The sequence below is a fragment of the Trichechus manatus genome, unplaced genomic scaffold, assembly GCF_000243295.1.
Source record: "Trichechus manatus latirostris isolate Lorelei unplaced genomic scaffold, TriManLat1.0 scaffold00126, whole genome shotgun sequence".
NCBI lineage: Eukaryota > Metazoa > Chordata > Mammalia > Sirenia > Trichechidae > Trichechus > Trichechus manatus.
The window spans coordinates 6,093,514-6,114,923 of record NW_004444062.1 but is presented as its reverse complement, the minus strand read 5'-3'; the positions used below and the strand labels follow the sequence as shown (position 1 = coordinate 6,114,923).

At 42.1% G+C, this 21,410-nt stretch overlaps 1 protein-coding gene across 3 annotated transcripts in view; it reads left to right on the top strand.

Moving 5' to 3' along the window:
• The first annotated feature begins 239 nt into the window (after positions 1-239).
• Positions 240-21,410, top strand: part of KLF3 (KLF transcription factor 3) — a 42,218-nt gene continuing 21,047 nt past the window's right edge. Inside the window, exons 1-2 of one of the 3 annotated variants that reach the window (XM_023738959.1) lie at positions 240-510; positions 16,255-16,350. In XM_023738959.1, the coding sequence (XP_023594727.1) occupies positions 16,294-16,350 (57 nt within the window). In that variant the 5' untranslated portion in view covers positions 240-510; positions 16,255-16,293. The remainder of the gene's footprint in view (positions 511-16,254; positions 16,351-21,410) is intronic. The other 2 variants (XM_004384676.2, XM_023738958.1) reach the window with 2 other exon arrangements.

Sequence of the window (21,410 nt, the reverse complement as noted above, 5' to 3'; positions counted from 1 at the left end):
CAGGCCGTCCCCGGGTGACTGGGCGGGGCGGGGCGGAGGCGGTGCGGGAGGCGGGGGTGGCGGGGGAAGGGCGCAGGGCGGGGTGCGTGTTTGCGCGAGTGACTCGGCCGACCCCTCCGGCGGCTGCCTCCACCCAAGTGGGTGGGGACCCGCCCAGCCCGGGCGGCCGCCGCGGTTCCCTCTCCCCTCCCTGACCCTCCCACCCCGGGTCCCAGCCTCTACTTACCCCGCCAACCCCGGGAGGCTCGCAGAGCGAGCGGCGCCGGCGTCATGTGACTGCCCGGAGTTGGTGCCAGGAACCAGAGGGGAGCCAGGAGCGGAGCCGCGCGGAGCCGGGGCTGAGCCGGAGCGCAGAGCGATCGCTCGCCGCACGCGCGCCGGTCCTCGTCCCTGTCCCCTGCGGCCGCCGCCCCACCGGAGCGCTGACATTACTGCGTTCGCGGGGTTCAAGGAAGCCCGGATCCGGGCCTTTATTTCTTATCTGCTGCGCTTAGCACCACGGTTCGCAAAGTAAGTCCCCTCTCGGTCACCTTTCCTCACGCCCGACTCCTGCCGCCCCCCTTTTCGACGTGTCTAGTTTAATTTTTTAATGGGGAGGACGCAGTGGATGGGTTGGGGGGGGGTGCAGCGTGGGGGTGGGGACGTTTGTGGGCTTGGGAAAGTGCAGCCGCTCTTGGCAACCAGAGTGGAGGCGGCGAGGGAGGCGAGAGGGAGGGGGTCCTGGGGTTCGGCGGTTGCAAGTGTGGGATTGGGAAGAGCCACCGTGGGGATCTGGGGGTGCGGGAAGCCAGGGTGGTGGCGCCCGCCAGGGACTTTGGCCTGGGGAGGGCGCTCACCTGTGTGGTCCCCTGGCCACCCGCCCGTCCCAGGTTCCCTCCCAAGCCCCAGAAATCAGTGTTCGCCGCGTGTGGCAACGTTGTTTGGAGAAAGGTAGCGCCGAGGCCGCGCTCTCCTGTTCCTCCCCCTCCCGGTCCCCCCAGCGTCCGCGCCCTCCCCCTCCCCGCCCTCCGCCCGCGCCCCCCGCCGCCCCCCTTCCTGGACCGGCGCGCGGCCGTTCGCCCAGCGGAGCAAACTTGGAGCAGCCTCTCGGGCCCTCTGGGAAGAAACTTGGGCAATTGGGATTGGAAGTAGCCTCCTGTTCTCTGTCCTGGAGCCCAGGCGCTGCCAGGACATCTGGGTCCTCGGGAGCAAGAGAAAGAGCTAGCCAGGTTTGGAGAGTCCTTCGGGGACACAGAGAGAACCTGCCGCAGTGCCTGGAGCAAGGATTGCAGCTTGGCTGGAGACGGAGAGCGCCTTAGGGCCACTGCCTGCAGCGTTAGGGACCCGAGCCGGGTGTGGGCCCAGGGGCTGATCCCTGGACCAGGACCCATGAGACCTACATAACATTTCAGAGTAGTTTTCTTGGAGATAGCAGACAATACTTGTAATTGTCTTCGTCATTTCTTTGGCAGTTAATAGGGAGAATACTTCTGCCTTAAATTTTACAGCAATATACAATAATTCTACATAGAGAATCAATAATTCTACATAGAGAATATGTTAATGAGACTTATTTTTAATCAGTTTAATCGGAAATTGCTCACCTTGTATTTCACTAAAATAAACATTTTACAGCCATTTTTGTACTAAATTTGTTTTTCCCCATTAATCTCACTCAAGACAGTTTAAATATTGGCTATGTTCTCACAAGGGTCTTTGGTATCTGGGGAAAAGCATGAAGTGATATTCTGACTTCATTTAGATTTAGTATCTGTAATAAGCAAAAATTAAGTGGGGAATAGGGTCATTACAGGTTTTTCTTCGAGCAATTTTGTGCTGTCCTTTTCTGAAGTGTTTGTTGTATGAGTGTGAGGAGCATTTTTACAAGAGAAGTCTATCTGGATGATAATCTGCCTGACCCTAGGGAAGACTTGCTTTTGGGGAAAAAAAATCTGATAGCATTAATATCTCCAACATTTTGTGAGTTAATAGTGTTTTTGTAGGAAGAGTTGACAAATGTCTCTTGGTTTGAGACAAGAAGTATGTTAGTTGACCTTAGGCTGTTACTAACCTGAAATGAGATGTTTGATTAATTTAAATTCTCTGGAGAAGCTATTTCTCAATTTCTACAGTCAGTGGGGTTTGCTGCAGAACTGGTAGGAAAAACCTAATGTACTCTTGGTAACCTCAGTGAAGATTAACTGTTAGGAACATTTGGCTTGCATGAAGGAGAATGCAAGTATAAAAATCACAATGTGAGATTATCAAGGAAAAGTAGTTGTTTAGACCACAAGACCTTGTCAGATATAAAACATAGCAACATAGCTTTGGAGAAAACTATTGTTTTTTCACTGCAAAGTTTCTAAATTAAAACAATCTTTTGGTTGCTGTGGGCATAGAGATGCCTTTTTTTTTTTTTAAAGCCCGTAATTATGTCCACACAGATTCCCAAATATCTGATAATAGAAAGCTGAGTTAAACAGTCCTGGCGAACAAAATAAAGAGAAATAATGGGAAAGGGGCTATGAACGGCTTATCTTAATACCCAAAAGAAAATAGACCTTTTAGAATATCTTTCGAAAGTTGATACTCTGTTCTATAAATTGTTATATCAATTTGGGATTAAATGAAATGTCAAGAATGGAATCAGATTCTCATAAGGTGAATTTCTGTAGATGTGTGTACATGTAGAACAGATGTGCAGCTGTACCCATGCATGCCTGTTACTGTGCGATTGAAAAAGACAGTGAAAATTTGGAGTGCCTCTAGATGTCCCACAGTCTGTGTCTTGGAATTTAGAATTGGTCTAGTTTTCAGTTATGTGGGGCAACCCAATTGTAATCTGAATTCTTAACAGCCATACTCTTTATTTTTCCTATGATGCTCTGAGCTGAATGAAAATCACCCTAACTCAGAATTTGATCAGAGCTCGAGACCAGCCATGGGGATGTGAGAGAAAGGGACAAAGAAATCTCGAGAGGGAGGCCAATGCTAATTATTAAGGTCTCTGCTGCTTGAATATGATAAAATCACATGTTCACTTATGATGTTTACTGTATGTGGCAGCTCCTATTTGTAAATAGGGTAGGTCCTCCTGTATAAAGCTGGTGTTATTATTCACATCCATAGAACAAGCACCTTCACCCCCCTGTTGTTGTATTAAAAAACTCCAGCTGCTCATGAATATAGGGTCAGGGAGGGCCAGCTAAATGTTTCTCTGTGCTTTCTCTCCAGCACAGCCAGCAGAGCTGTTTCCTGTTCTTTGTTTCAAGGCTGGGGTTTGCGTCATACATTCCAAGTGGCATATGTGTGCTCTTTCCTGTTTCAGTCTGTTTTCTGGTAGATCAGTAGCCTAGACCAAGCCATGGTCCCTGCCCCTAAACTCCCTATCCCCACCCAGGGAGTTATCATGTCTGCACACACTCACCATTGCTTAAGATGCTCATGTTATGTCATAATGAGAAGTCAGTTAACCTTTTTATATACACCCTTTGCTCCAGTGCATGTATGTGGGGGAATAAAAACTTTTACCTTTTTTTTTTTTTTTTTTTAAATTTTCATGGCCAAATTGTGATTTAAAAAAAATTGTGTGCATATTGACAAAGAAATTTAGAAGAGTTTTTTTTTTTTTTTTTTTTTAAAATATTTTTTATTCTGGTTTTAAAGTGGGGGGTGGTGGTGTTAGGTGCCATTGAGTCGGTTCCGACTCATAGCAACCCTATGTATAACAGAACGAAACACTGTCCGGTCCTGCACCATCCTCACAATCGTTGCTATGTGTGCACCCATCCTTGCAGTCTCTGTGTCAGTCCATCTCATTGAGGGTCGTTCCTTTTTACTGACCCTCTGCTTTACCAAGCATGATGTCCTTCTCCAGGGACTGGTCCCTCCTGATAACATGTCCAAAGTACATGAAACATACTTTGTGGGTAGGGTGTTTGTTTTGAGATAGGCATTTTGCCCTGAAGCTGTCAATTTTGGACTGGGATTAACACCTTACAGGGTAGGAGACCTAGCATTATCTGAATGATGTGGCCCACCCTGTGTTCACATGTAAGGCAGGACGCTCAAGGCGTAGGAGGCTGCTTTGCATGGAGAATTTAAACAGCTTTAGTAGTCTGGACTGACTTGCATGTCTTGGAGAATTCTTTAGAAAAATTATTGAAGCAAAAGATTAGATATATTAAGAAAATCCCAGGATCATTTCTTTTTAAGGACAAAGATTTAAATACTAGGATAATTTTTTTAAGGACAAAGATTTTATTGTGTTCTGGATCTGATTCCCATGCTGTTTTGAGAATAAAAAAAGCTTAAAAGAAAAGGAGAACTGGAAATTAAAAATCTATTTAATTATAATTTGGAAAATTTTAATCTTATATTTTGAAAATAGGAGAATTCTCTATTTTTTACAAGGACAACTTTTTCATAATTCCATTTTTTTTGTATATTCTGTCAGTTGTGGGTTTATGAATTTATGGGTTAACTATTTAAAACCTCCCTTAACAAATTATTTTCTTCTTGATTCTTCAGAAACTAAGTTTTAAAGAAATAGTTGGTTAGAAAAGAAAATTTAGAGCAAGTTTATTTTTTAAACTTCCTATTTTTGGATTTTCTTTAAAATGTAAGTGAATTATCTACAATGCTTTCTAATGGAATTAATTCAAAAAGTTGCTGAAGCAGCAAAGCAGACCCTATACTCCCAAAAAGGTACTTTGGTGTCCTACCACAATCCTTTATGGATAAAAGGGAAGTATGAAATAAATTAAGAAAGATACTGGAATTAAATAATAGGCTACCTGTTACTTTCCTTGGAAAATGATGGGAGTTTTGGAAGGTCTTAATAAGAGACTCTTTTGGGGAAAGTCAACTTTAATATTAGGCTAACCTGCAAGACAAGAGGCCCTTAAACTAAAATTCATAAGTACTAACCCAAATTGAAGCAGGTTTTTTGTTTTAGTTCCAAAGTTGAAACAATCCAACTGGACAGAGTGTTTATTCGGCTTTCCCCTAATCATTCTTTCTTCCTCTTTTTTTTTCTTTTGGTGGGGGGAGGGAGGTGGTTAATAGAGATGATTAGAGTCTAATATTTTCTATGAGAAAAAAAGTTTTGGAAGCTTTTAAATGCTAAGCTAAACAACGGGGAGGAAATTATGCTAGTCTGATAGTTATAATACAAAAAAAAAAAAAGGGGGAGTAGAAATTTTATCTCTTGACTTTGTAAATTAATCATTATTCCTAACACTTGGTTCCATGTTACCTCTATCCTCCCTTTAGATAATGCTTTGCTGCTTAATATTTCCAAGTCAACACTTCTGCTCTAAAATGCAGAGATAGTTTGCTTAGGTGGTATTTCTTGCTCTCCATTTTCAGACTCACTTATGTTTAAGAGAAATAAATAAAGACAAGCAAGCCCATCCTTTACATACTAGGAATTACATTATTCTGGAATTTGGGTTTCTTCCTGAAATGTTTCATTTATCATCGGCTCTAGCTTTTTTTTTTTTTTTTTTTAAATTGCTATCTGGTTTACTACTGTATAATTTTTTAGTATTCTATGTAATATTCTGTGTAACATTCTAGTCAAAATTCATCTTGGAATCAGTTTGAAAAGATTGTCATTTGCTTCTGGATTCTTATTTTTGAGTCTGATCTGTCCTCTTTCTAAGACCCCATTTCTCATCTTAAGCAGTAATGTCGGAGCTTGAGACAGGAAACCAGACAGCAGTCTGCCCTGATAAGGGAGAGCATTGTCTAAAGGAGGTAGCCCTGCTTTTTTTCCCTCCCTCAACTCTCCTTCCTGGAAATCTAGTAGTAATAAAAGAGACACGATGCTATAGAAACAGTTTCTGAACCAGAACTAGGATTGTTTTCTTCCAAAGTGAAAGAAAAAAAATACATGTGTGTGTGTATCCTTTTAGCTGGCCCTGTACTGATGTTGGAATGTCAGCCCAGTGCAATGGGACATTAAAAAATTATCTGTATGTTTCGTATCCTTCTGTGAGAGTGTTTAATAGTAAACTATTTTAGCAAAACAGGTTCCTGGAGCTTTTTGAAACTCCATTGTGTTGGCTGCCAGAATACATTATTATTTTCCCATCTAGCTCTAAAAGGGGGAAAGGACTGGAGTCAGAATGGAGCATGTTAAGTGCCCCTCCACCCATGCAGTCCGAGTAAGCCCTGGGCCCAGCTCTCGCCCTGACTCCAGGCAGGGGATGGCTCCTGAAACAGCCCCCTAGGAGAAGGACTCTTGAGAACTCCACTTGGTGTGGGATATGCTCAGGATAGTTGCCAGTCTCTGGAAGGCTTGGGGGATCTTGCCAGGCATGGCCTGATACTGGTCTAGACCCAGGTCAGTGGAATTTGGCCAGCTCTAGACCTAAGAGAGTCAAAGAGACATGGGGTCAGTACATTCTACCCTGGAGAGCGCCCTTTGAATCCAGTGTGGGTTTTTTCTCCTTTGGCCTCTTCTCTGATCTTTCCACTAACCACTGTTAAGTGAGCCTAGTTACTGAAATCAACTTCTTTATCTATTCTTGTACTTTACATCCTGATACCTTCCAAAATTTTTTACTCTTTTAAGACTACTTTCATTAGTAAGTTCAAGTTCCTATTCTGCTTAGTTCTCCAAACAAGGGCATTTGTGTTCACAAATTGCATTTGAGAAGCTGAACTTTTCAGGCTAGCTTTCCTGGTCCCTGGGCAGATTCTCCTTGTGCGATAGATACCTGGTAGACAATCATCCCGAGGCCTTGCCCTTAGTTTTATCCTAGCATGTGAGAAGTGTAGTTTGACACCATTCATGTATTCATCTCATAGGTATTTATCGAGCACCCACTTATTAGCGCTAATCTCAAATTATGTGCAATAATTATTCGCGATGCCACAGGATGGAATAGATCTGCGGTGATCTAACCTGAAAAGGCATTTTGCAATCTTAATTGCCTGCTGGAACCTTCTGATAGGCCTGGTGAACATGGACCAGTGTGGCGCTGCATACCTCCCATGCCCTTCCTACTAAGGGAGTGACCCCAGTATGAGGTGGTTTTTACCTGAAAGTCAGCCCCACAGCACAAGGCTTCGAAGCAGAACAGAAAGAACCCTGGGTCTGCAGGCAGACACACTTCTGTTCCTGGCTGCAGCTTCAAGCAGCTCTGCGAATTTGGGCAAGTCATTTCACCTCTGTTCCTCCATTTCCTCATTTCTAAAATGGGGATGAGGACCTGACCCTTCCACCTTTGTACAGTTATTATGAGGATTTCCGTATTTACTTGGGTAAAGCTGCCAATTTTTCTTAGCGGTTTTATGGACCAATTGCAGGTGCATTGGCTAGGAGGAAGAATAGCCTAATTTGAGGCCTCCAGAATGGGTCTTTTGATCTGTGTCCAAGTGTATACTTAGAGAGAGACGTAGGCAGCAGGGGCCAGTTGGGAGGAGTTGAAATTGCTGCTACTGTAAATACACCATTCCCATATTCCCTATCCTCTCCCTACCCCCATGTATAAATCTTCCCAGAGAAATCACTATCCCACTCTTACAGTTTGGGGTGTCAGACTACTTTGGTTTCAAATCCTGGCTCTACAATTTAGCAGCTGTGTGATCCTAGGCAGATTACTTTACCTCTCTGTGTTTCAGTGTTCTCATCAGAAACATGGGAAAGTAGTACCCACCTCTTAGGAATGAAATGACATGATCCAGGTAAAGGATAGCCCCTGGTGATTTCCACCATTACGTAGGTGGTGGTGATCAGCAGGGCACCTGGAACATCACTTAACCTCACTTTCCTTGGTCGGCAAAACTATCCTTTTTTAAAAACCTAGTGTTCATCCCTTCCCCCCATGGTCCCTCTCCATGCAATTGGCTTTTTTCTATTTTAGGTTTTAAACAGAGAGTAGAGACATTGACACTAGATTTGTTTAGAAAGCCTCTCTGGGTGGGTGAAGAAATTATCTGAGGATGATACTGATTAAGTTTCTGGAGGGCCTCGGGACAGGCAAGGTTTAAGGTTAGCAATGAGAACTTTTTGTTAAGAAAATTTGGTTTAATAGGTTCTCCCTAGGTTAACCCTGGAGGTTGGTGGGGGGGGCACGTCTTGTTTATTTAAGGGAGATTTGAAGTGCATGCAAAGCGAACGGGAAATGACTGTAGAATACCTACTGTATGCTAAAGTGCACTTAAATTAGCTCCTGTGCCTAACCAGGAGCCCTAGTATCTCAGTGGTTAAGCACTCGGCTGCAAACTGAAAGGCTGGCAGTTCGAACCCACCCAGCCATCTGTTTCCATAAGGATCATAGCCTAGAAAACCCCATGGGGCAGTTCTGCTCTATTACATGGGGTCACTATGAGTTGAAATCTGCTTGATGGCACCTAACAACAACGATGCCCAACTAAAAACAACAACAAAAAACCCTTTATTTAGTGAAGAAGTGAGGTCTCCTTTAGGGAGTTGGGAGGAAGTCCGCTAAAGGAGTGTCAGGCCCTCCTGTCCTTCAGGTGCTCAGAATCCAGGCGGTGGTATAAGATACTGCATTTGGAAAGTTAAAAGACTGAGCCTATCTAGGTAAGAAGAGGCAGCTTCAGATCTTCCAGGGAGCAATCAGCTGGCTGCCCAGAGTGAGGAGGGCCTTGAGCTGGTCTTTGAAGAATTAGGTGGATTTAGATAAGCCGGAAGGGGTGGGGGGGGCATTCCACACTGGTTGCCCAGCATCAGGGCCAAAAATGAACAAAGCGCATGGGGAGGGGGGCAGCCAGCACCAAGGGCACTTGCTGGAGCAGGGGGCAGCTGGCTGGAAAGGGGGTGCCAAGTTTGGACACTCGAACTCACTCTGTAAGCCCTGATTAATCCTGTTGGGGGAAGGTTTTGAGCTTGGGAAAGTTTTTGGAAAAGTTAGGTGGCAGAGGGATAGAGGTGGAATTGGAGGGGTGAAGGGGCTGGGGTGCGGAGAACAGTAGAGGGAAAACTCCAATAATAGAGTCTTGAGTCACCGAGGGCCTGGACCCCGATGGCAGTAGTAGAAATAGGAAGAAAAGGAGGTAGGGAAGACTTAAAAGATGACCCCTAGGATGGTGAGACTTCGTCTCAAGTACTTTGGACATGTTGTCAGGAGGGATCAGTCCCTGGAGAAGGACGTCATGCTTGGTAAAGTAGAGGGTCAGCGGAAAAGAGGAAGACCCTCAACGAGATGGATTGACACAGTGGCTGCAACAGTGGGCTGAAACAGCAATGATTGTGAGGATGGAGCAGGGCTGGGCAGTATTTCATTCTGTTACGCATAGGGTTGCTATGAGTCGGAACTGACTGGATGGCACCTAACAACAACAACAGCAGTCAAGGTTTCTGTGGTGGATGGATTAAGACACAGAGTAAGGCAGATGGGAGAAGAGGCCAGGGGCCAACCTTTTAGAAGCAGGAGCAACGAGGAGGAAGATTTGACTCTGGGACTTGTTGAATTAGTTCTCTTACATAGTTGGTGGTTCAGAGTGCTTTTCTGTTTCCTTTTGTTTGTTTGGATACCCTGGTGGTGTAGTGGTTAAGTGCTATAGCTGCTTGCTAACCAAAAGGTTGGCAGTTCGAATCAATCCACCAGGTGCTCCTTGGAAACTATGGGGCACTTCTACTCTGTCCTGTAGGGTCACTATGAACCAACTTGATGGCAATGGGTTTTTTTTGTTTGTTTACTTTAGAAGGGGCAGTATCCGAAGGTTCAGGGGTTCTATGCGATAAACATTTAGTAGAGAACCCTCAGGAGCAGAGTGAATTGCTACCATCCTGATGATTTTTCTGGTTGTTTGTAAGGTTCCAGCCATCCTTATCCTGGAATTTCCAGGAACTGGCAGCTGACTGGAGCCAGTTGGTCCCTCCCAGCCTCCCACTCTCTGCAGGGTGTAGCCCATGGGTGGAGGCCCCTTGGGGTGGAATAGGGTGGGTCTCCAGCGATAGGGCACCACACCACATCGGCCTGGCAGATGAGAGGCAATGTGGCCTCACGCAGGCCCTCTGAATTGGATTATGTAACGCTTTACAGAAGACAATTGTGAGGCCTTAGGGTAGGCCCTGTAAGATACTGCCATACTGAAGGGCTTATGGACAACAGGGTTATACAGTATGGACAGTTTTCAATTTATCTTGGGTTGCTTGCCCTTAAAACTAAAATACAAAATTGTCACACGGCATAAAAAAAGGAAAACAAGTGTATAATCTTAGTAGGAGAAATTGTTGTTGTTGTTAGGTACCAGTGAAGTTGATTTTCAACTAACTCATGGCGACCCTAGAGTTTGCTCAGTTTCTTAAGGAGGGTGGGGATTGCTACTAACCAGGTGGCATTGAACTTGAGAGTTTACCTAAAGGGAAGTATGGGCTTGGGTTTCCCCACCCCCAGCCCTGCTTTACTGGGCCTCCTTCTGGAAATGTGTAGGGATTTTGCTGGGTTGCTGCTACCTTTGCACCTGTCCTTATTTACATGCAAAATCAATTGCTTCACTTGGTCTTTCCGAAGTACAGGGTGTGGACAGAATCTTATCTGAAGCCATGTCCTGTTTGGACAAGTTGGACTCGCCTTGGCAACTCTCCATAGGGTGGAGCAGATGGGTGGAGGCAGGAAAGTAAAATTGGGTGGCTTGTTAGCAGAAAGAGGAGACAGGGTGGATTGTTTGCTCACTGGATCATTATATTTAATCTGAAACTAAAGAATTAATTTCTTTCCCATTTATAAAACATTTTAATTCAAAGTAACTAGTTTATGAGGGGCAAAGATTTAGAAATATTCCGGGGGAGTTTTCCTTTCAAACCAACCGTGGAAGCCTGAGGTAGGTGAAACTCACTGAGTGATATGAAAACGGGACACATTTGCAGGTAGGTGCAAACATTTGGCTTTTCTAAAGGGAACCTCCAACTTAAAAATGCCTCCTTACATCTGTTGCCTGTCCTCTTGTATTTTTGGCCAGGGCTCCTGGGGCAACAGCCATTAAGTAGCATCGATCCGTCAGAGTTTTGGAAGGCTTTGGGTATAGAAGTGAAGAAAGAAAGTTTGTCTGAAAAGGAATGGTGTTCTTCCTGGCCAAGCATTACACAAACACACACACCATTACACACACACACCACATTACACACACATTTTTTCTTAGTCTTTTTCCCCCTCTAAAGTTCCTTAGGGGAGTAAAGGGTGGGGGAAGGGAACATGCTTCCTCTTTTACGAATCCAAACACTTGGGAGAGTTAAAAACGGGCACTTAGAGATGGTGTGCGGTTTTAATCATGCAGTCTTCCTCTTTACACCTGGCTGAGGTCAGCTAGGAAACAAAGACTTGATTTGAAGAAGGCAGGTAGCATTAGGGTAAGCTGGGCTGGGAGTGGATGAAGCAGGAACCCTTTGAGAATCTGGGGACAGAAATTAGGGTATGGAAAGGGTTATAAAAGGGGAAGATGAGAAGGGAGGCTATCAGAGGCAGGTCCTGTTATATCTCCAAGAAACAGGAAGAAATTTCCTCTCTTTTGCTTTAAAACTGAAGACTCCAGTATTAAAACCGTGTACACACACACTCCTCTCTCTCTCACGCTTCTGAGGAAGGGGCAGTCATTAACAAGTTGGTTTCTTTAGTAAAACATGCTCTCCGTTCAAAACAAGCTTTGAAACAAGTGACTGTGAAAGGAGATTTGGTAACTTCACATCTTACATTAAGGACTGAGTATTTTGAAGCTCTGTAGCTCATTCTAACCCTCATAAAGCAATTGTTGAGTAGGCCTCATCGAGGACTGAATAGGACTCTGAACTATATTGCTTCTGAAACTCCATGTAAATGATTAACCAAGGCTTTTAATAAATACTCACACAGTTCTGCATTTTGGCAAAAAATCTGACCCTTGTTTTGTCATCTGAAAAGTCAAAAATATAAATGGAGAGTGTGAAAGGAAATCTGTTTCTTTTTGAGGAAAATCCAGTCTTATTGACCCTTCCCAGAAAATAACAGTTTGGCAAGATGACATTTGCTCCAGTTATGGAAAATTATTTTGACAACGATGGCCTTCCTATATTTCTGCTTTTAAGCACCTTAATAACTTACAAGTTTTTATTTATTTTTTTAATCAGTTTTGCCACCCTCCCACCCCCTTCCGATTTTAAATACAGTTTTGTTATCTTGGGATTGCTTATTTTAGCTTTAGAATGTACTTCTGCTAAGCCGGTTAAATACAGCTAAGATGTAAATGGGTTCGTGATGTGAAAATAGTTGTAAGAAAAAACAGAACCACATTTGGGGCCTCCCCATCTCTGTGATACATAAAATGGTTAACAGAATTCCTGATCTTGGTTAAAACCACTAGATTTAAAGACCCTGAGGTTAGCAAACTTGTTTACTGCTGTAGCATCCTAGTCTCCAATACTTGTTTTAGTGCGCCACCTACTGGTTCTACCTAAGATTGCTGTCAGTCTTGTCTAGTAGATTTTCTACAGCATATGTAGTTTATTTGGCTTCCTTTAAAATGATAGTAATATTCTCAGAGCACTGAGCTGCTCATGCATAACAAAAGCCAGCAAGTTTAGGGACCCTGATTCTTCCAGTGCTTAAGTTACTTCTCAGTTATATGGAAGGCATTTTGGGAACACCACAGTCACTCCTTTCTGATTCTAGACCAGAAATCATAGACAGAGTCAATACTAATAGCAGAAGTTCCACTAAGAGAGATTTGGGCACAGTGGGTATAGAATGTAAAATATTTTTGCAAGTAAATAAAAGCCTTTTTGTGTTATCGTGGTTTTCTTTCTAAATTTGGTTTCTTTCTAGCTTAGCTTCCCTCTCTACTTGTTTTTATCCAAAAGTTTAATTATAGGATTAATAAATTTTAAAATTGACAGACAGATGTGTATAAAGCTGCCCTACTTCCACCCTCACACCACACCCAAGAAGATTTTGTTAGTCTAGGGTGTATCATTCCCCGTCTTGTCTTTGCCTGTCTTTCATCTTCTCTGTTGTTCCATATTCTGCTACTGTCACTAAAACTACACCTAATCAGTCATTTTAGAAGCTACCCACTTGGGAACACAGTACTATTAGATGTGCAGTGGACAGTGAGTTTTGAGTCTAATGATGTTTGAATTTTGCACAGTTTTTTTTATTGTCTAGTGATAAATTATTTAGCTAGGAGTTTCAAAATGATAATATTCTGTTATTCTTTCTTCATTCATTAGCTGGAATACTTCTCTAGTGAGAAATATCCCTTCATCAACAACTTAGTTACTGAGGTACAGCTCTGAACGAATAAATGAAATACCATTACAGTTCTTTTTTAATAAAAACGAACCAGGTTTTGTTAGGACCTATGTTTTATATTAGCCCTTGGTTTTTTTTCTTAGGATTACAGGACGTATAAAACACTCGTTTCCTTAAATTCAGATAAAACATGAAAAATTAAAGAACAAAAGTGGTTAAAATAATGTCTTAAAATGATTTAAAAAAGAGTAGGCTAATGTAAAATTCATTTCTAAATGGATTCAGTAGTCTTTGCTATAGGCATTAGAAAAAGTCATTGAAGGCTTTATGAGCTTAATGGTAGAGTTAGAATTTGAACCAGAATGAACTCCGGAGCCCATCGTCTTAATTATTCTACCATGCTGCTATTACTGGTAGTAAAGGGTGCAAGGTAACACAAGCCTAGCTAGGAAGCTGTTGCGGTGGTGCAGTCGTGAAGTGACAAGGCCATATATGAGCTTGTATACAGGATGTGAGCAGCTGTTAACAATTAAACTGAATTTAGTCTGAGTTTCTTTTTAAGGGAGGAGGGACTCGACCTCTAAGGCTAGGTATGTTAGCAAAGAGGCAAATACCAGACATTGCTTCGAAAGTTGGAGCCAACAAAACAATGCTATGTGTACAGTGTGTATATCCAAAATATTGTGTGCATATTTGTTAACACAGAAATTTTTTAGAAAGCAAGGGGTTTAAAATGGTTTTTTTAAAAAATCTCATTGGATCTTCCTAAAGCCTTGTGAAGCAGGTAAGGGAGATACTGACTGCATTGTACTTGTAAAAAGATTGCCCCATGGCAGGGTGGGGATGCAGATTGCCGGCTTGAGTGTCTAGGCCAGGGCTGTTTCCTTAGACAGCTGAGAAAGTGAGTGCTTTTATTTAGAAGGATTTTCACCAAGTTACTGTCTACTGGAGTGGATGAATCTGTAAGAGTGAAATAAATTCAAGAAGCTTATGCGAGGTAGAGGTGGGGGTGGTTGGTGCGCGGCAGAGTAGGACTGCTAAATTATCTGACCTTATTGATGTAAACAGGTGATTGCACATCTTTTGTTTAAGGTCTGCTATGAAACATTGGACAACAATTCTTAGAATGATGTCCCTCTGACCAGCTGCTAGGCTCTGAACTGGTTAATAATAGATCCCAAGGCACAAAAGGGGTTTTCATCCTTCATTATGAAGCCATCCATTTTTCACTGCCTGTTAGGGTTTTGTTCTTGCTGGGATACATAAGAGGGTAGTAGCACCATTGAGTTGAGCAGCCTGGTGTCAAATTGTGTTGGCATGTTATGATACATCCTGTGATGTAGGAAAATATAATTTTGAAGTCAGGGCCTTATGTGGAGCTAATGATAATATTCACATGTTGTCAGGAGACCCAGAAGAGGCTTTCTTCAAAGAAGCAACAAAGTACAAGACTACACGGTATTACTTTTATAATTGTGTGTGAAGATTTCTTAATAGAACCCATAGAACGTGGACATAAATTACAGGATTGCCATCATAGAGGTGGGGGTGGGAAGTTGTGATACCGAAATACAGGAAGTAACCTAGAACAGGGACTTCTGCAGCTTTTTCAGATAGAACTCAGTCTAGAATGTGTTTACTTTCCCACCCAAACCAGGGTGATCTATAAAGACCTTCTCACCTCTAACCGAAGCACTGAACACATAACTGAATTTGGACAGTAAGTGCCTGAAGCAGGCTTTTGAATATCTGAGTAGTAGCTGGGCAGTGATGCAGTTGAACCTGAGAGATGCAGTTGAACATTAAGCAGACTGAATATTTTGTCCTGTGAGGAAACAGTTGCCTTGATATAGACTAGTATAGAACGCAGAAGAGAATGGAGGAATACCAATAGAACAATAGAAGTACAGACAGGACAGGATCAAGGTGAACATCTCCTTTCCATTTGGCTAAGGAGTGCCTAAATTCCCTAATGAGAAATTGAAGCGAATACCAAAACAAGCTAATATTCTTCATATGTAAAAAGTGCCTAGAAAACAATAAGGGGTAGGGGGAAGGCTCAAGACCTGAGTAGCCATTTGTCCAAAGAAGAAATACAAATGGTCAATCAAGATGGGAGTAGAGGATGTTCAACTTTAATCATTAAATCAATTTAGAATAAAAATAATTTGGGACTAACAAATTGGCAAAGCTTTTTTTTTTTTTTTAAGTGATAATATGGTAGAAATGTTGGAAGCAGGTTCTATTTTATTAATAGAAGTAATAGGAAGAACAACTTTGCTGAATGTACTTTGCATTTGATAATGCTTTGGAAAGTGTACATGCTTCTCACCCAGTAATCCCCTTATAGAAAATTTATCCTAAAAATTTAAGGATGTACAGGAGAATGCAAGTAGAGGGATGCTCATTTTTGTTGGTAATGATGAATATTTAAAAGCAACCTAAATGCCTAACAAAAAAGAGGTGAGTTAACTAAACTGACTTGTTCACATAACGGCACACTGGATTTGATAATGTGGAGTCATACTTACTGAAAAGAAACATTTTCACAATATTGTCAAATGAGAAAGTGGCTACTAAATATTATGAACACTGTGATTCCTTATAAAAAGATGATTTGGAAGGATAAAAGGAAAAATATTAATGATGGTGGTTCTAGGTTTTCTTTTTGCTTGTCTCCTCCCTACAAACCCCCCGCCACAGTTTTTCTGTAATGAAGATAAGGAAAAAGGAAAGGTGTTTAACATTCATATGTAACATGAACTTCCATATTGAGTTGCACAGCGAGCTTAAGCAAGCTTTGCTGCTTAGAAGGGCCTGTACATGTTGTTCCAGAAATGTCAGGGTTTATGTATTTGAGTTAAAAATGCTGGTTGGCTCTCCTCTGGTTATGACCATGGAGTCTGGTTTTAATTATATAAAATGGTATCTTTCATAGGTAAAGGAAACAGATTCTGGCCATTCCGGGGAGTGGGGGAGGGGTAAGGAGGGGGAGCAAGGAGTATTTTATTTTTCCTAGTTTATATTTAACATAAGCTCGGGATTTAGGTGGACACCTTGTTTTTTCTTCTAGGCTGAACAGCAGAGCACCTTAGAAAGTTCAACCAAGAGAATGCTTATGTTTGACCCAGTCCCTGTTAAGCAGGAGGCCATGGACCCTGTCTCGGTGGTAAGTGAACACCTCTCCTACTTTATCCCAAGTAATAACAACATTACCATGTGTCATGTTATTCCTTCAAGTTTCTCATTACTTGACAAGCATTTATCTGATAGGCAAACTTTTCTCAAAGTCCATGGTAGCATGCAAGGTGTACACCCTCCTCGTAATCGTGCATCCTTTAATGGGTCCTTAAGACCTGTGCCCCACATCCCCCAAGATTATGATCAGCACTGAAGTTAGGCCAGAGGAGAATCTGGCCATGACAGAATTAGGTTTACAAAAACTCTCCAGTCCTTTTGTATTTAAAAATATATTAAGGATAAAATTATTTGCTTAAAAGCCATTGACAACAGCCATATGGAGCTGTGATTGTGTGAGAGAGGACTGAAGAGAAGTGGGTAAGAGAAAGAACTTGGCAGTGAGGGTGGAATTTAGTTTTGCTTGGAAGAGTCGGGCTGGACGGGAATTGTGTTCATGGTCTTTTTCAACACCTTGCTTCTCTCTTAAGCCAGGCCACGCAAGATGCTGTTAGGTCACCAGGGGACTAGTCGTTAGGCCAGGTGTTTATTTAGGTACAACATGAGTACTGTGGAGAGGAGACCTTGGTGACAGCAGAAAGGTGTCTGACTTCAAAGCAGAGAGTGGTTGAGTAAATATTAAATAACAGGGCAACACTCCCACTCTGTCTTGTTCTTTTCTTCCGTGGGCTTGGGAAGTACTCACAAGGGGGAAACTTGGCCTGAGTTGTGTATCTGAAGGTTGGTAATGACACACTTGCAAAATTAGATCATCTTTATGTATTGGCTGTGGAGGTTCCTGCCAAAAGTGTTTATACAAGATCCATGTCTTGTATAAGGGTCACTCCAAGGCCCTTGACACCGAGTTGCCATGGATATTATTAACCCAGGGAAGTGTTTACCAGTGTCTATAATGAAAAGTAAGAGCGACTGCAAGGAAATAACATTTTATCATCCAGCATGACAACTAGAAAACTGAATGTCTGAATATAATAACTGAGCAATAAGAATTATATTCATTGAAAGACTAAGTTGACCTGTAATGTTACTAAGTGCTGTCACTGTGTTCATCAAACTGCCTCCCCACTCAAACTATTGTATGATCCTATTGGAGGAAAATGAAGGTATAAAATTTCTCCATTAATTATATCCTTAAAACATGAATGGGTTTTTAGTACCAGAGAATATGATTAATTTTATAAATGATGCAGAACCATCAATGATGCATTTTACTATCCGGTGTGCTTCCAGTGCTTTTAATCAAGCATGAAAAAAAATATGGTCAAGAGCCTAATTTAAAGCTAAAATGAAGATCCACGTTGCTAAGTTGGCATGATAATTAAGTGCAAGGAAATGCACTTAACTGGAAAAATGGAAAGTAAAATGAATTTAAAGTAACTGTTATACTTTTAATATTGTAACTTATATGAAGATAAAACACTTAGAAGTATTTTTACACTTAACGATCTTTTTCTCCTTTATGCTCCAGTTTTCAGCTTCAGCTAACACCTACAGGATTTAATTAGATAGTTTTACCAAAATTAGTGTCAGTCCTTACAATGAAGTTTTTTTTTTTAACCCCCTTAATTTAGCGAAACCTCGGTTAACTGAAGCACTTGGAGAGTAGGGTGTTGTGGTTATTTAACTTAACAGAATTAAATTTAAAACTTCTATTTCCACTCTTAAATCTTTAAATTTCATCTCCCCTGCCTTCATAGGTGGAGTGTATTGAATCTAATTTATTCTTTTTGCTTTCTAATTCAGTCTTTGATCTAATGGTTGAAGTCTTTGGCTGTTCAAATCAGTGTTCTAAGCAAGAAGGCAGTATATGTAAAATTTTTTTGTCTTAATTCCACATATGAATAAGGAATTTTCTGGTGACTTATCCCCTACCCCCTTAAAAAGAGAGCATTGCCAAAGCAATCTGCTTGTTTAGTGTTTTGCTATAGTTTACAGAAAGTGGGGGAATGTCATCTCTCTTACTGAAATATAAGAGCTCTCTGCTTTTGTTTGCATACCATTCACCGCTAAACCCGGTGCTTTGAAGCAGATGGTAAAGCTTTGGGTTTTCACGTTAAAATTTGTAAGAGTGGAGAGCAGGATAGACATCCCCTTCCCAGATCTAGGAGTCCCTGAGTGGTGCAAATAGTTAACATACTTGGCCGCTAACAAAAAGGTTGGCGGTGCCAGTCCACCCAGAGGTGCCTTGGAAGAAAGACCTGACAGTCTACGTCTTAAAAATCAGCCATTATGGAGCACACTTCTACTCTGGCACACATGGGGTCACCATGAGTCTGAATCAACTCCATGGCAACTGGTTTCTGGTGATCCACAGGTCTGTGCCTGGGATCTCTGCTACTTACTAGTCACGTGATGTTGACCACACAACCACCAGCTCTCTGAGCCTTCATTGTTTTAAATCTATAAAAGTGGAGATTTTCATTTGTAAAATTGGAGACAGCATGTGTATATAAAATGCACACGTAAAGGAATTGTTTTTACCCACACATTTCCAAAGATGGCTGAAAGTTAAAGGGTTTAATTCAAGAAGTGAGAAGGAAAACAAATTGTAAAAAAGTATTCTTTCTTATCTATTCCTTTAGAAAAATTACTTTTGAAAAAAGTGTGTTCCCTTTTTCTTCTCCTTTTTTCTTTTTTAATGAAAATTGCCACCTAACAGACCCCTTACAGATGGAGAAGTACTTAAAATCAGTAGTTGTTCTGCTCTGTTTTAGCAAAGCCTTTTCAGGACTTTTACGAGTCCAGTAGAAAGAGCACCTTCTGCTTTTGTTGCATAGAGGGGCGTGACATTTGTTGTTTCCAGAGTGCTTGCTTATAAATGAACCCTGCCTTCCTGCGCTCGGAGCCCCACCGTGGCTGGAAGATTCTTTTGACTTGCTATCACCCTGTTCCAGATGTTCATTTTTTTCACATTGATGAAGAGTGAAATAGAGACTTAATACGTATTTCACTCAGTCGGTGCACCAACATAAACTGTTAATGGAAAATTCACTAAAACTAATTCCTAATAAAAAAGAAACTATTGAAATTCCCACTTTAGTATAAAGTAGTAGAGCTTTAGGAAAGTATCCAAACCTTGTGCTTTTTTTCTCTTTCACAATCAAAATCATTTTTTTCGAGGTTCAAAAGGGTTTGGTATTATCCTTAGCCTCATTGGTAGTAAAACCTTGCTAAGAGTGTGTATTAATTCACTGCCTTCGTTCATCAAGTATTTATCGAGCACCTGTGCTAGGGGCTCAGCTAACATTTAGTGAGGGAAAACAGCAGTAAAGAGGCACTGGGGAAGTATGAACAGTTGAATACATGTCACCACGGAAGCAAAAACCCCTTTTCTTAATAACAGTTCTTTTTGATAATTAAAAACTATTACCACCCTTAATGCTTCCTGGGTAGAAGTGCTTGGCTAAAGTGCTTGGTTATTGACTGAAATGTTGGCAGTTTGAATCCATCCAAAGGCACCTTGAAAGAAAGGCCTGGTGATCTACTCCTGAAAGATTAAAAAACAAACGAGAAAACAAATGTGTTGTCATTGAATTGATTCCGGCTCCGGGCGACCACCGTTGAAAACCCTGTGGAGTATAATTCTTTTCTGGCACACATGGGATTGCCAGGAGTCAGAATCGACTCGACCCAATGGAAACTGGAATTTTTTTTTTTTTTTTTTTTAAACCACCCTTAATGGGGTGAGAGCCCTGGTGGTGCAGTGGTTAAGAGCTCGGCTGCTAACCAAAAGGTCGACAGTTTGAATCCACCAGCCGCTCTTTGGAAACCTTGTGGGGCCATTCTACTCTGTCCTGCAGGGTTGCTATGAGTCAGAATCAACTTGATGGCAAAGAGTTTGGTTTGGTTTTGGTAATGGGGTGAGGGAGGGGGAGGAGGTCCTTGATTGTGTCTGTCTTCAGACGTGTCTCTCCTTCAGGACACAGGGTTTCCTCAGGTAAGCAGTATGTGCAGGGGACATTGGATGTCCATTAATGGTTTGTTGTTGTTAGGTGCCGTCGAGTCAATTTTGACTCATAGCAACCCCGTGTGAGAGCAGAACTGCCTTATAGAGTTACCTAGGCTGTAATCTTTACAGGATCACCAGGTCTTTCTCCCGTGGAGCCACTGGGTAGATTTGAACCACTAACCTTTAGGTTAGCAGGCAGGTGCTTAAGCATTGCACCACCAGGGCTCCTTCCATCAGTGGCAGAGGTGCCTTTTCTGCTTTGTCAACACTTGCCTCTGTGTAGGATTTGGGCTGGTGCAGCGACTCTGATCTGCACTGCTTTGCTAGAGGATAGGAATGGTCTGAAACGGAGGAATGACTATTACCAGGGCGCACCCGCCCAGAGCACACACCCCAGTGAACCCTTCTCAGCCCTTACACTATGGAGAACCAGATTATTGTAAACTAATTGCAGTAGCTTGTGCCTACACCCAAATAATTAAAGTAAATGTGTCTAATATAAGGTTCTGGCAAACAGTGTTGTGAAATTTGCTAGTGAGACAGTTTGAGGGACCAATTTTGTTCACCCTTTGATGAAGCAATCTGACTAGAAATAGTTAATTATATATTCAGGGCTGTGTCCCTGTCTAAATGCACCTCCCTATGATCAGCCCTTTAGCCTTACAGTAACCCCATGTCCAAAATAGGGGATGAGGCATTCATGTGAGAGCAAACTATCAGCAAACTGTACCTAATGTTTGTAAGGCTTAGCTTTGTGTTGGGCTTTCTCTTTCTTTATGGCTTGAGAAACCTGAGCATATTATTAAATTTGCAAATCTCCCAGGTTCTTAGTTCCTAGTTTCCTTACACTCATCCTGTGATCACGAACCGATGGTATTGAAGGAAGAAGTAAGCTGCACTGAAGGCATCAGCGAAAAATCAAGGCTGCAGGAATTGACGGAATACCAACTGAGATGTTTCAACAAACGGATGCAGCGCTGGAACTGCCCACTCGTCTATGCCAAGAAATTTGGAAGACAGCTACCTGGCCAACCAACTGGAAGAGATCCATATTTGTGCCCATTCCAAAGAAAGGTGATCCA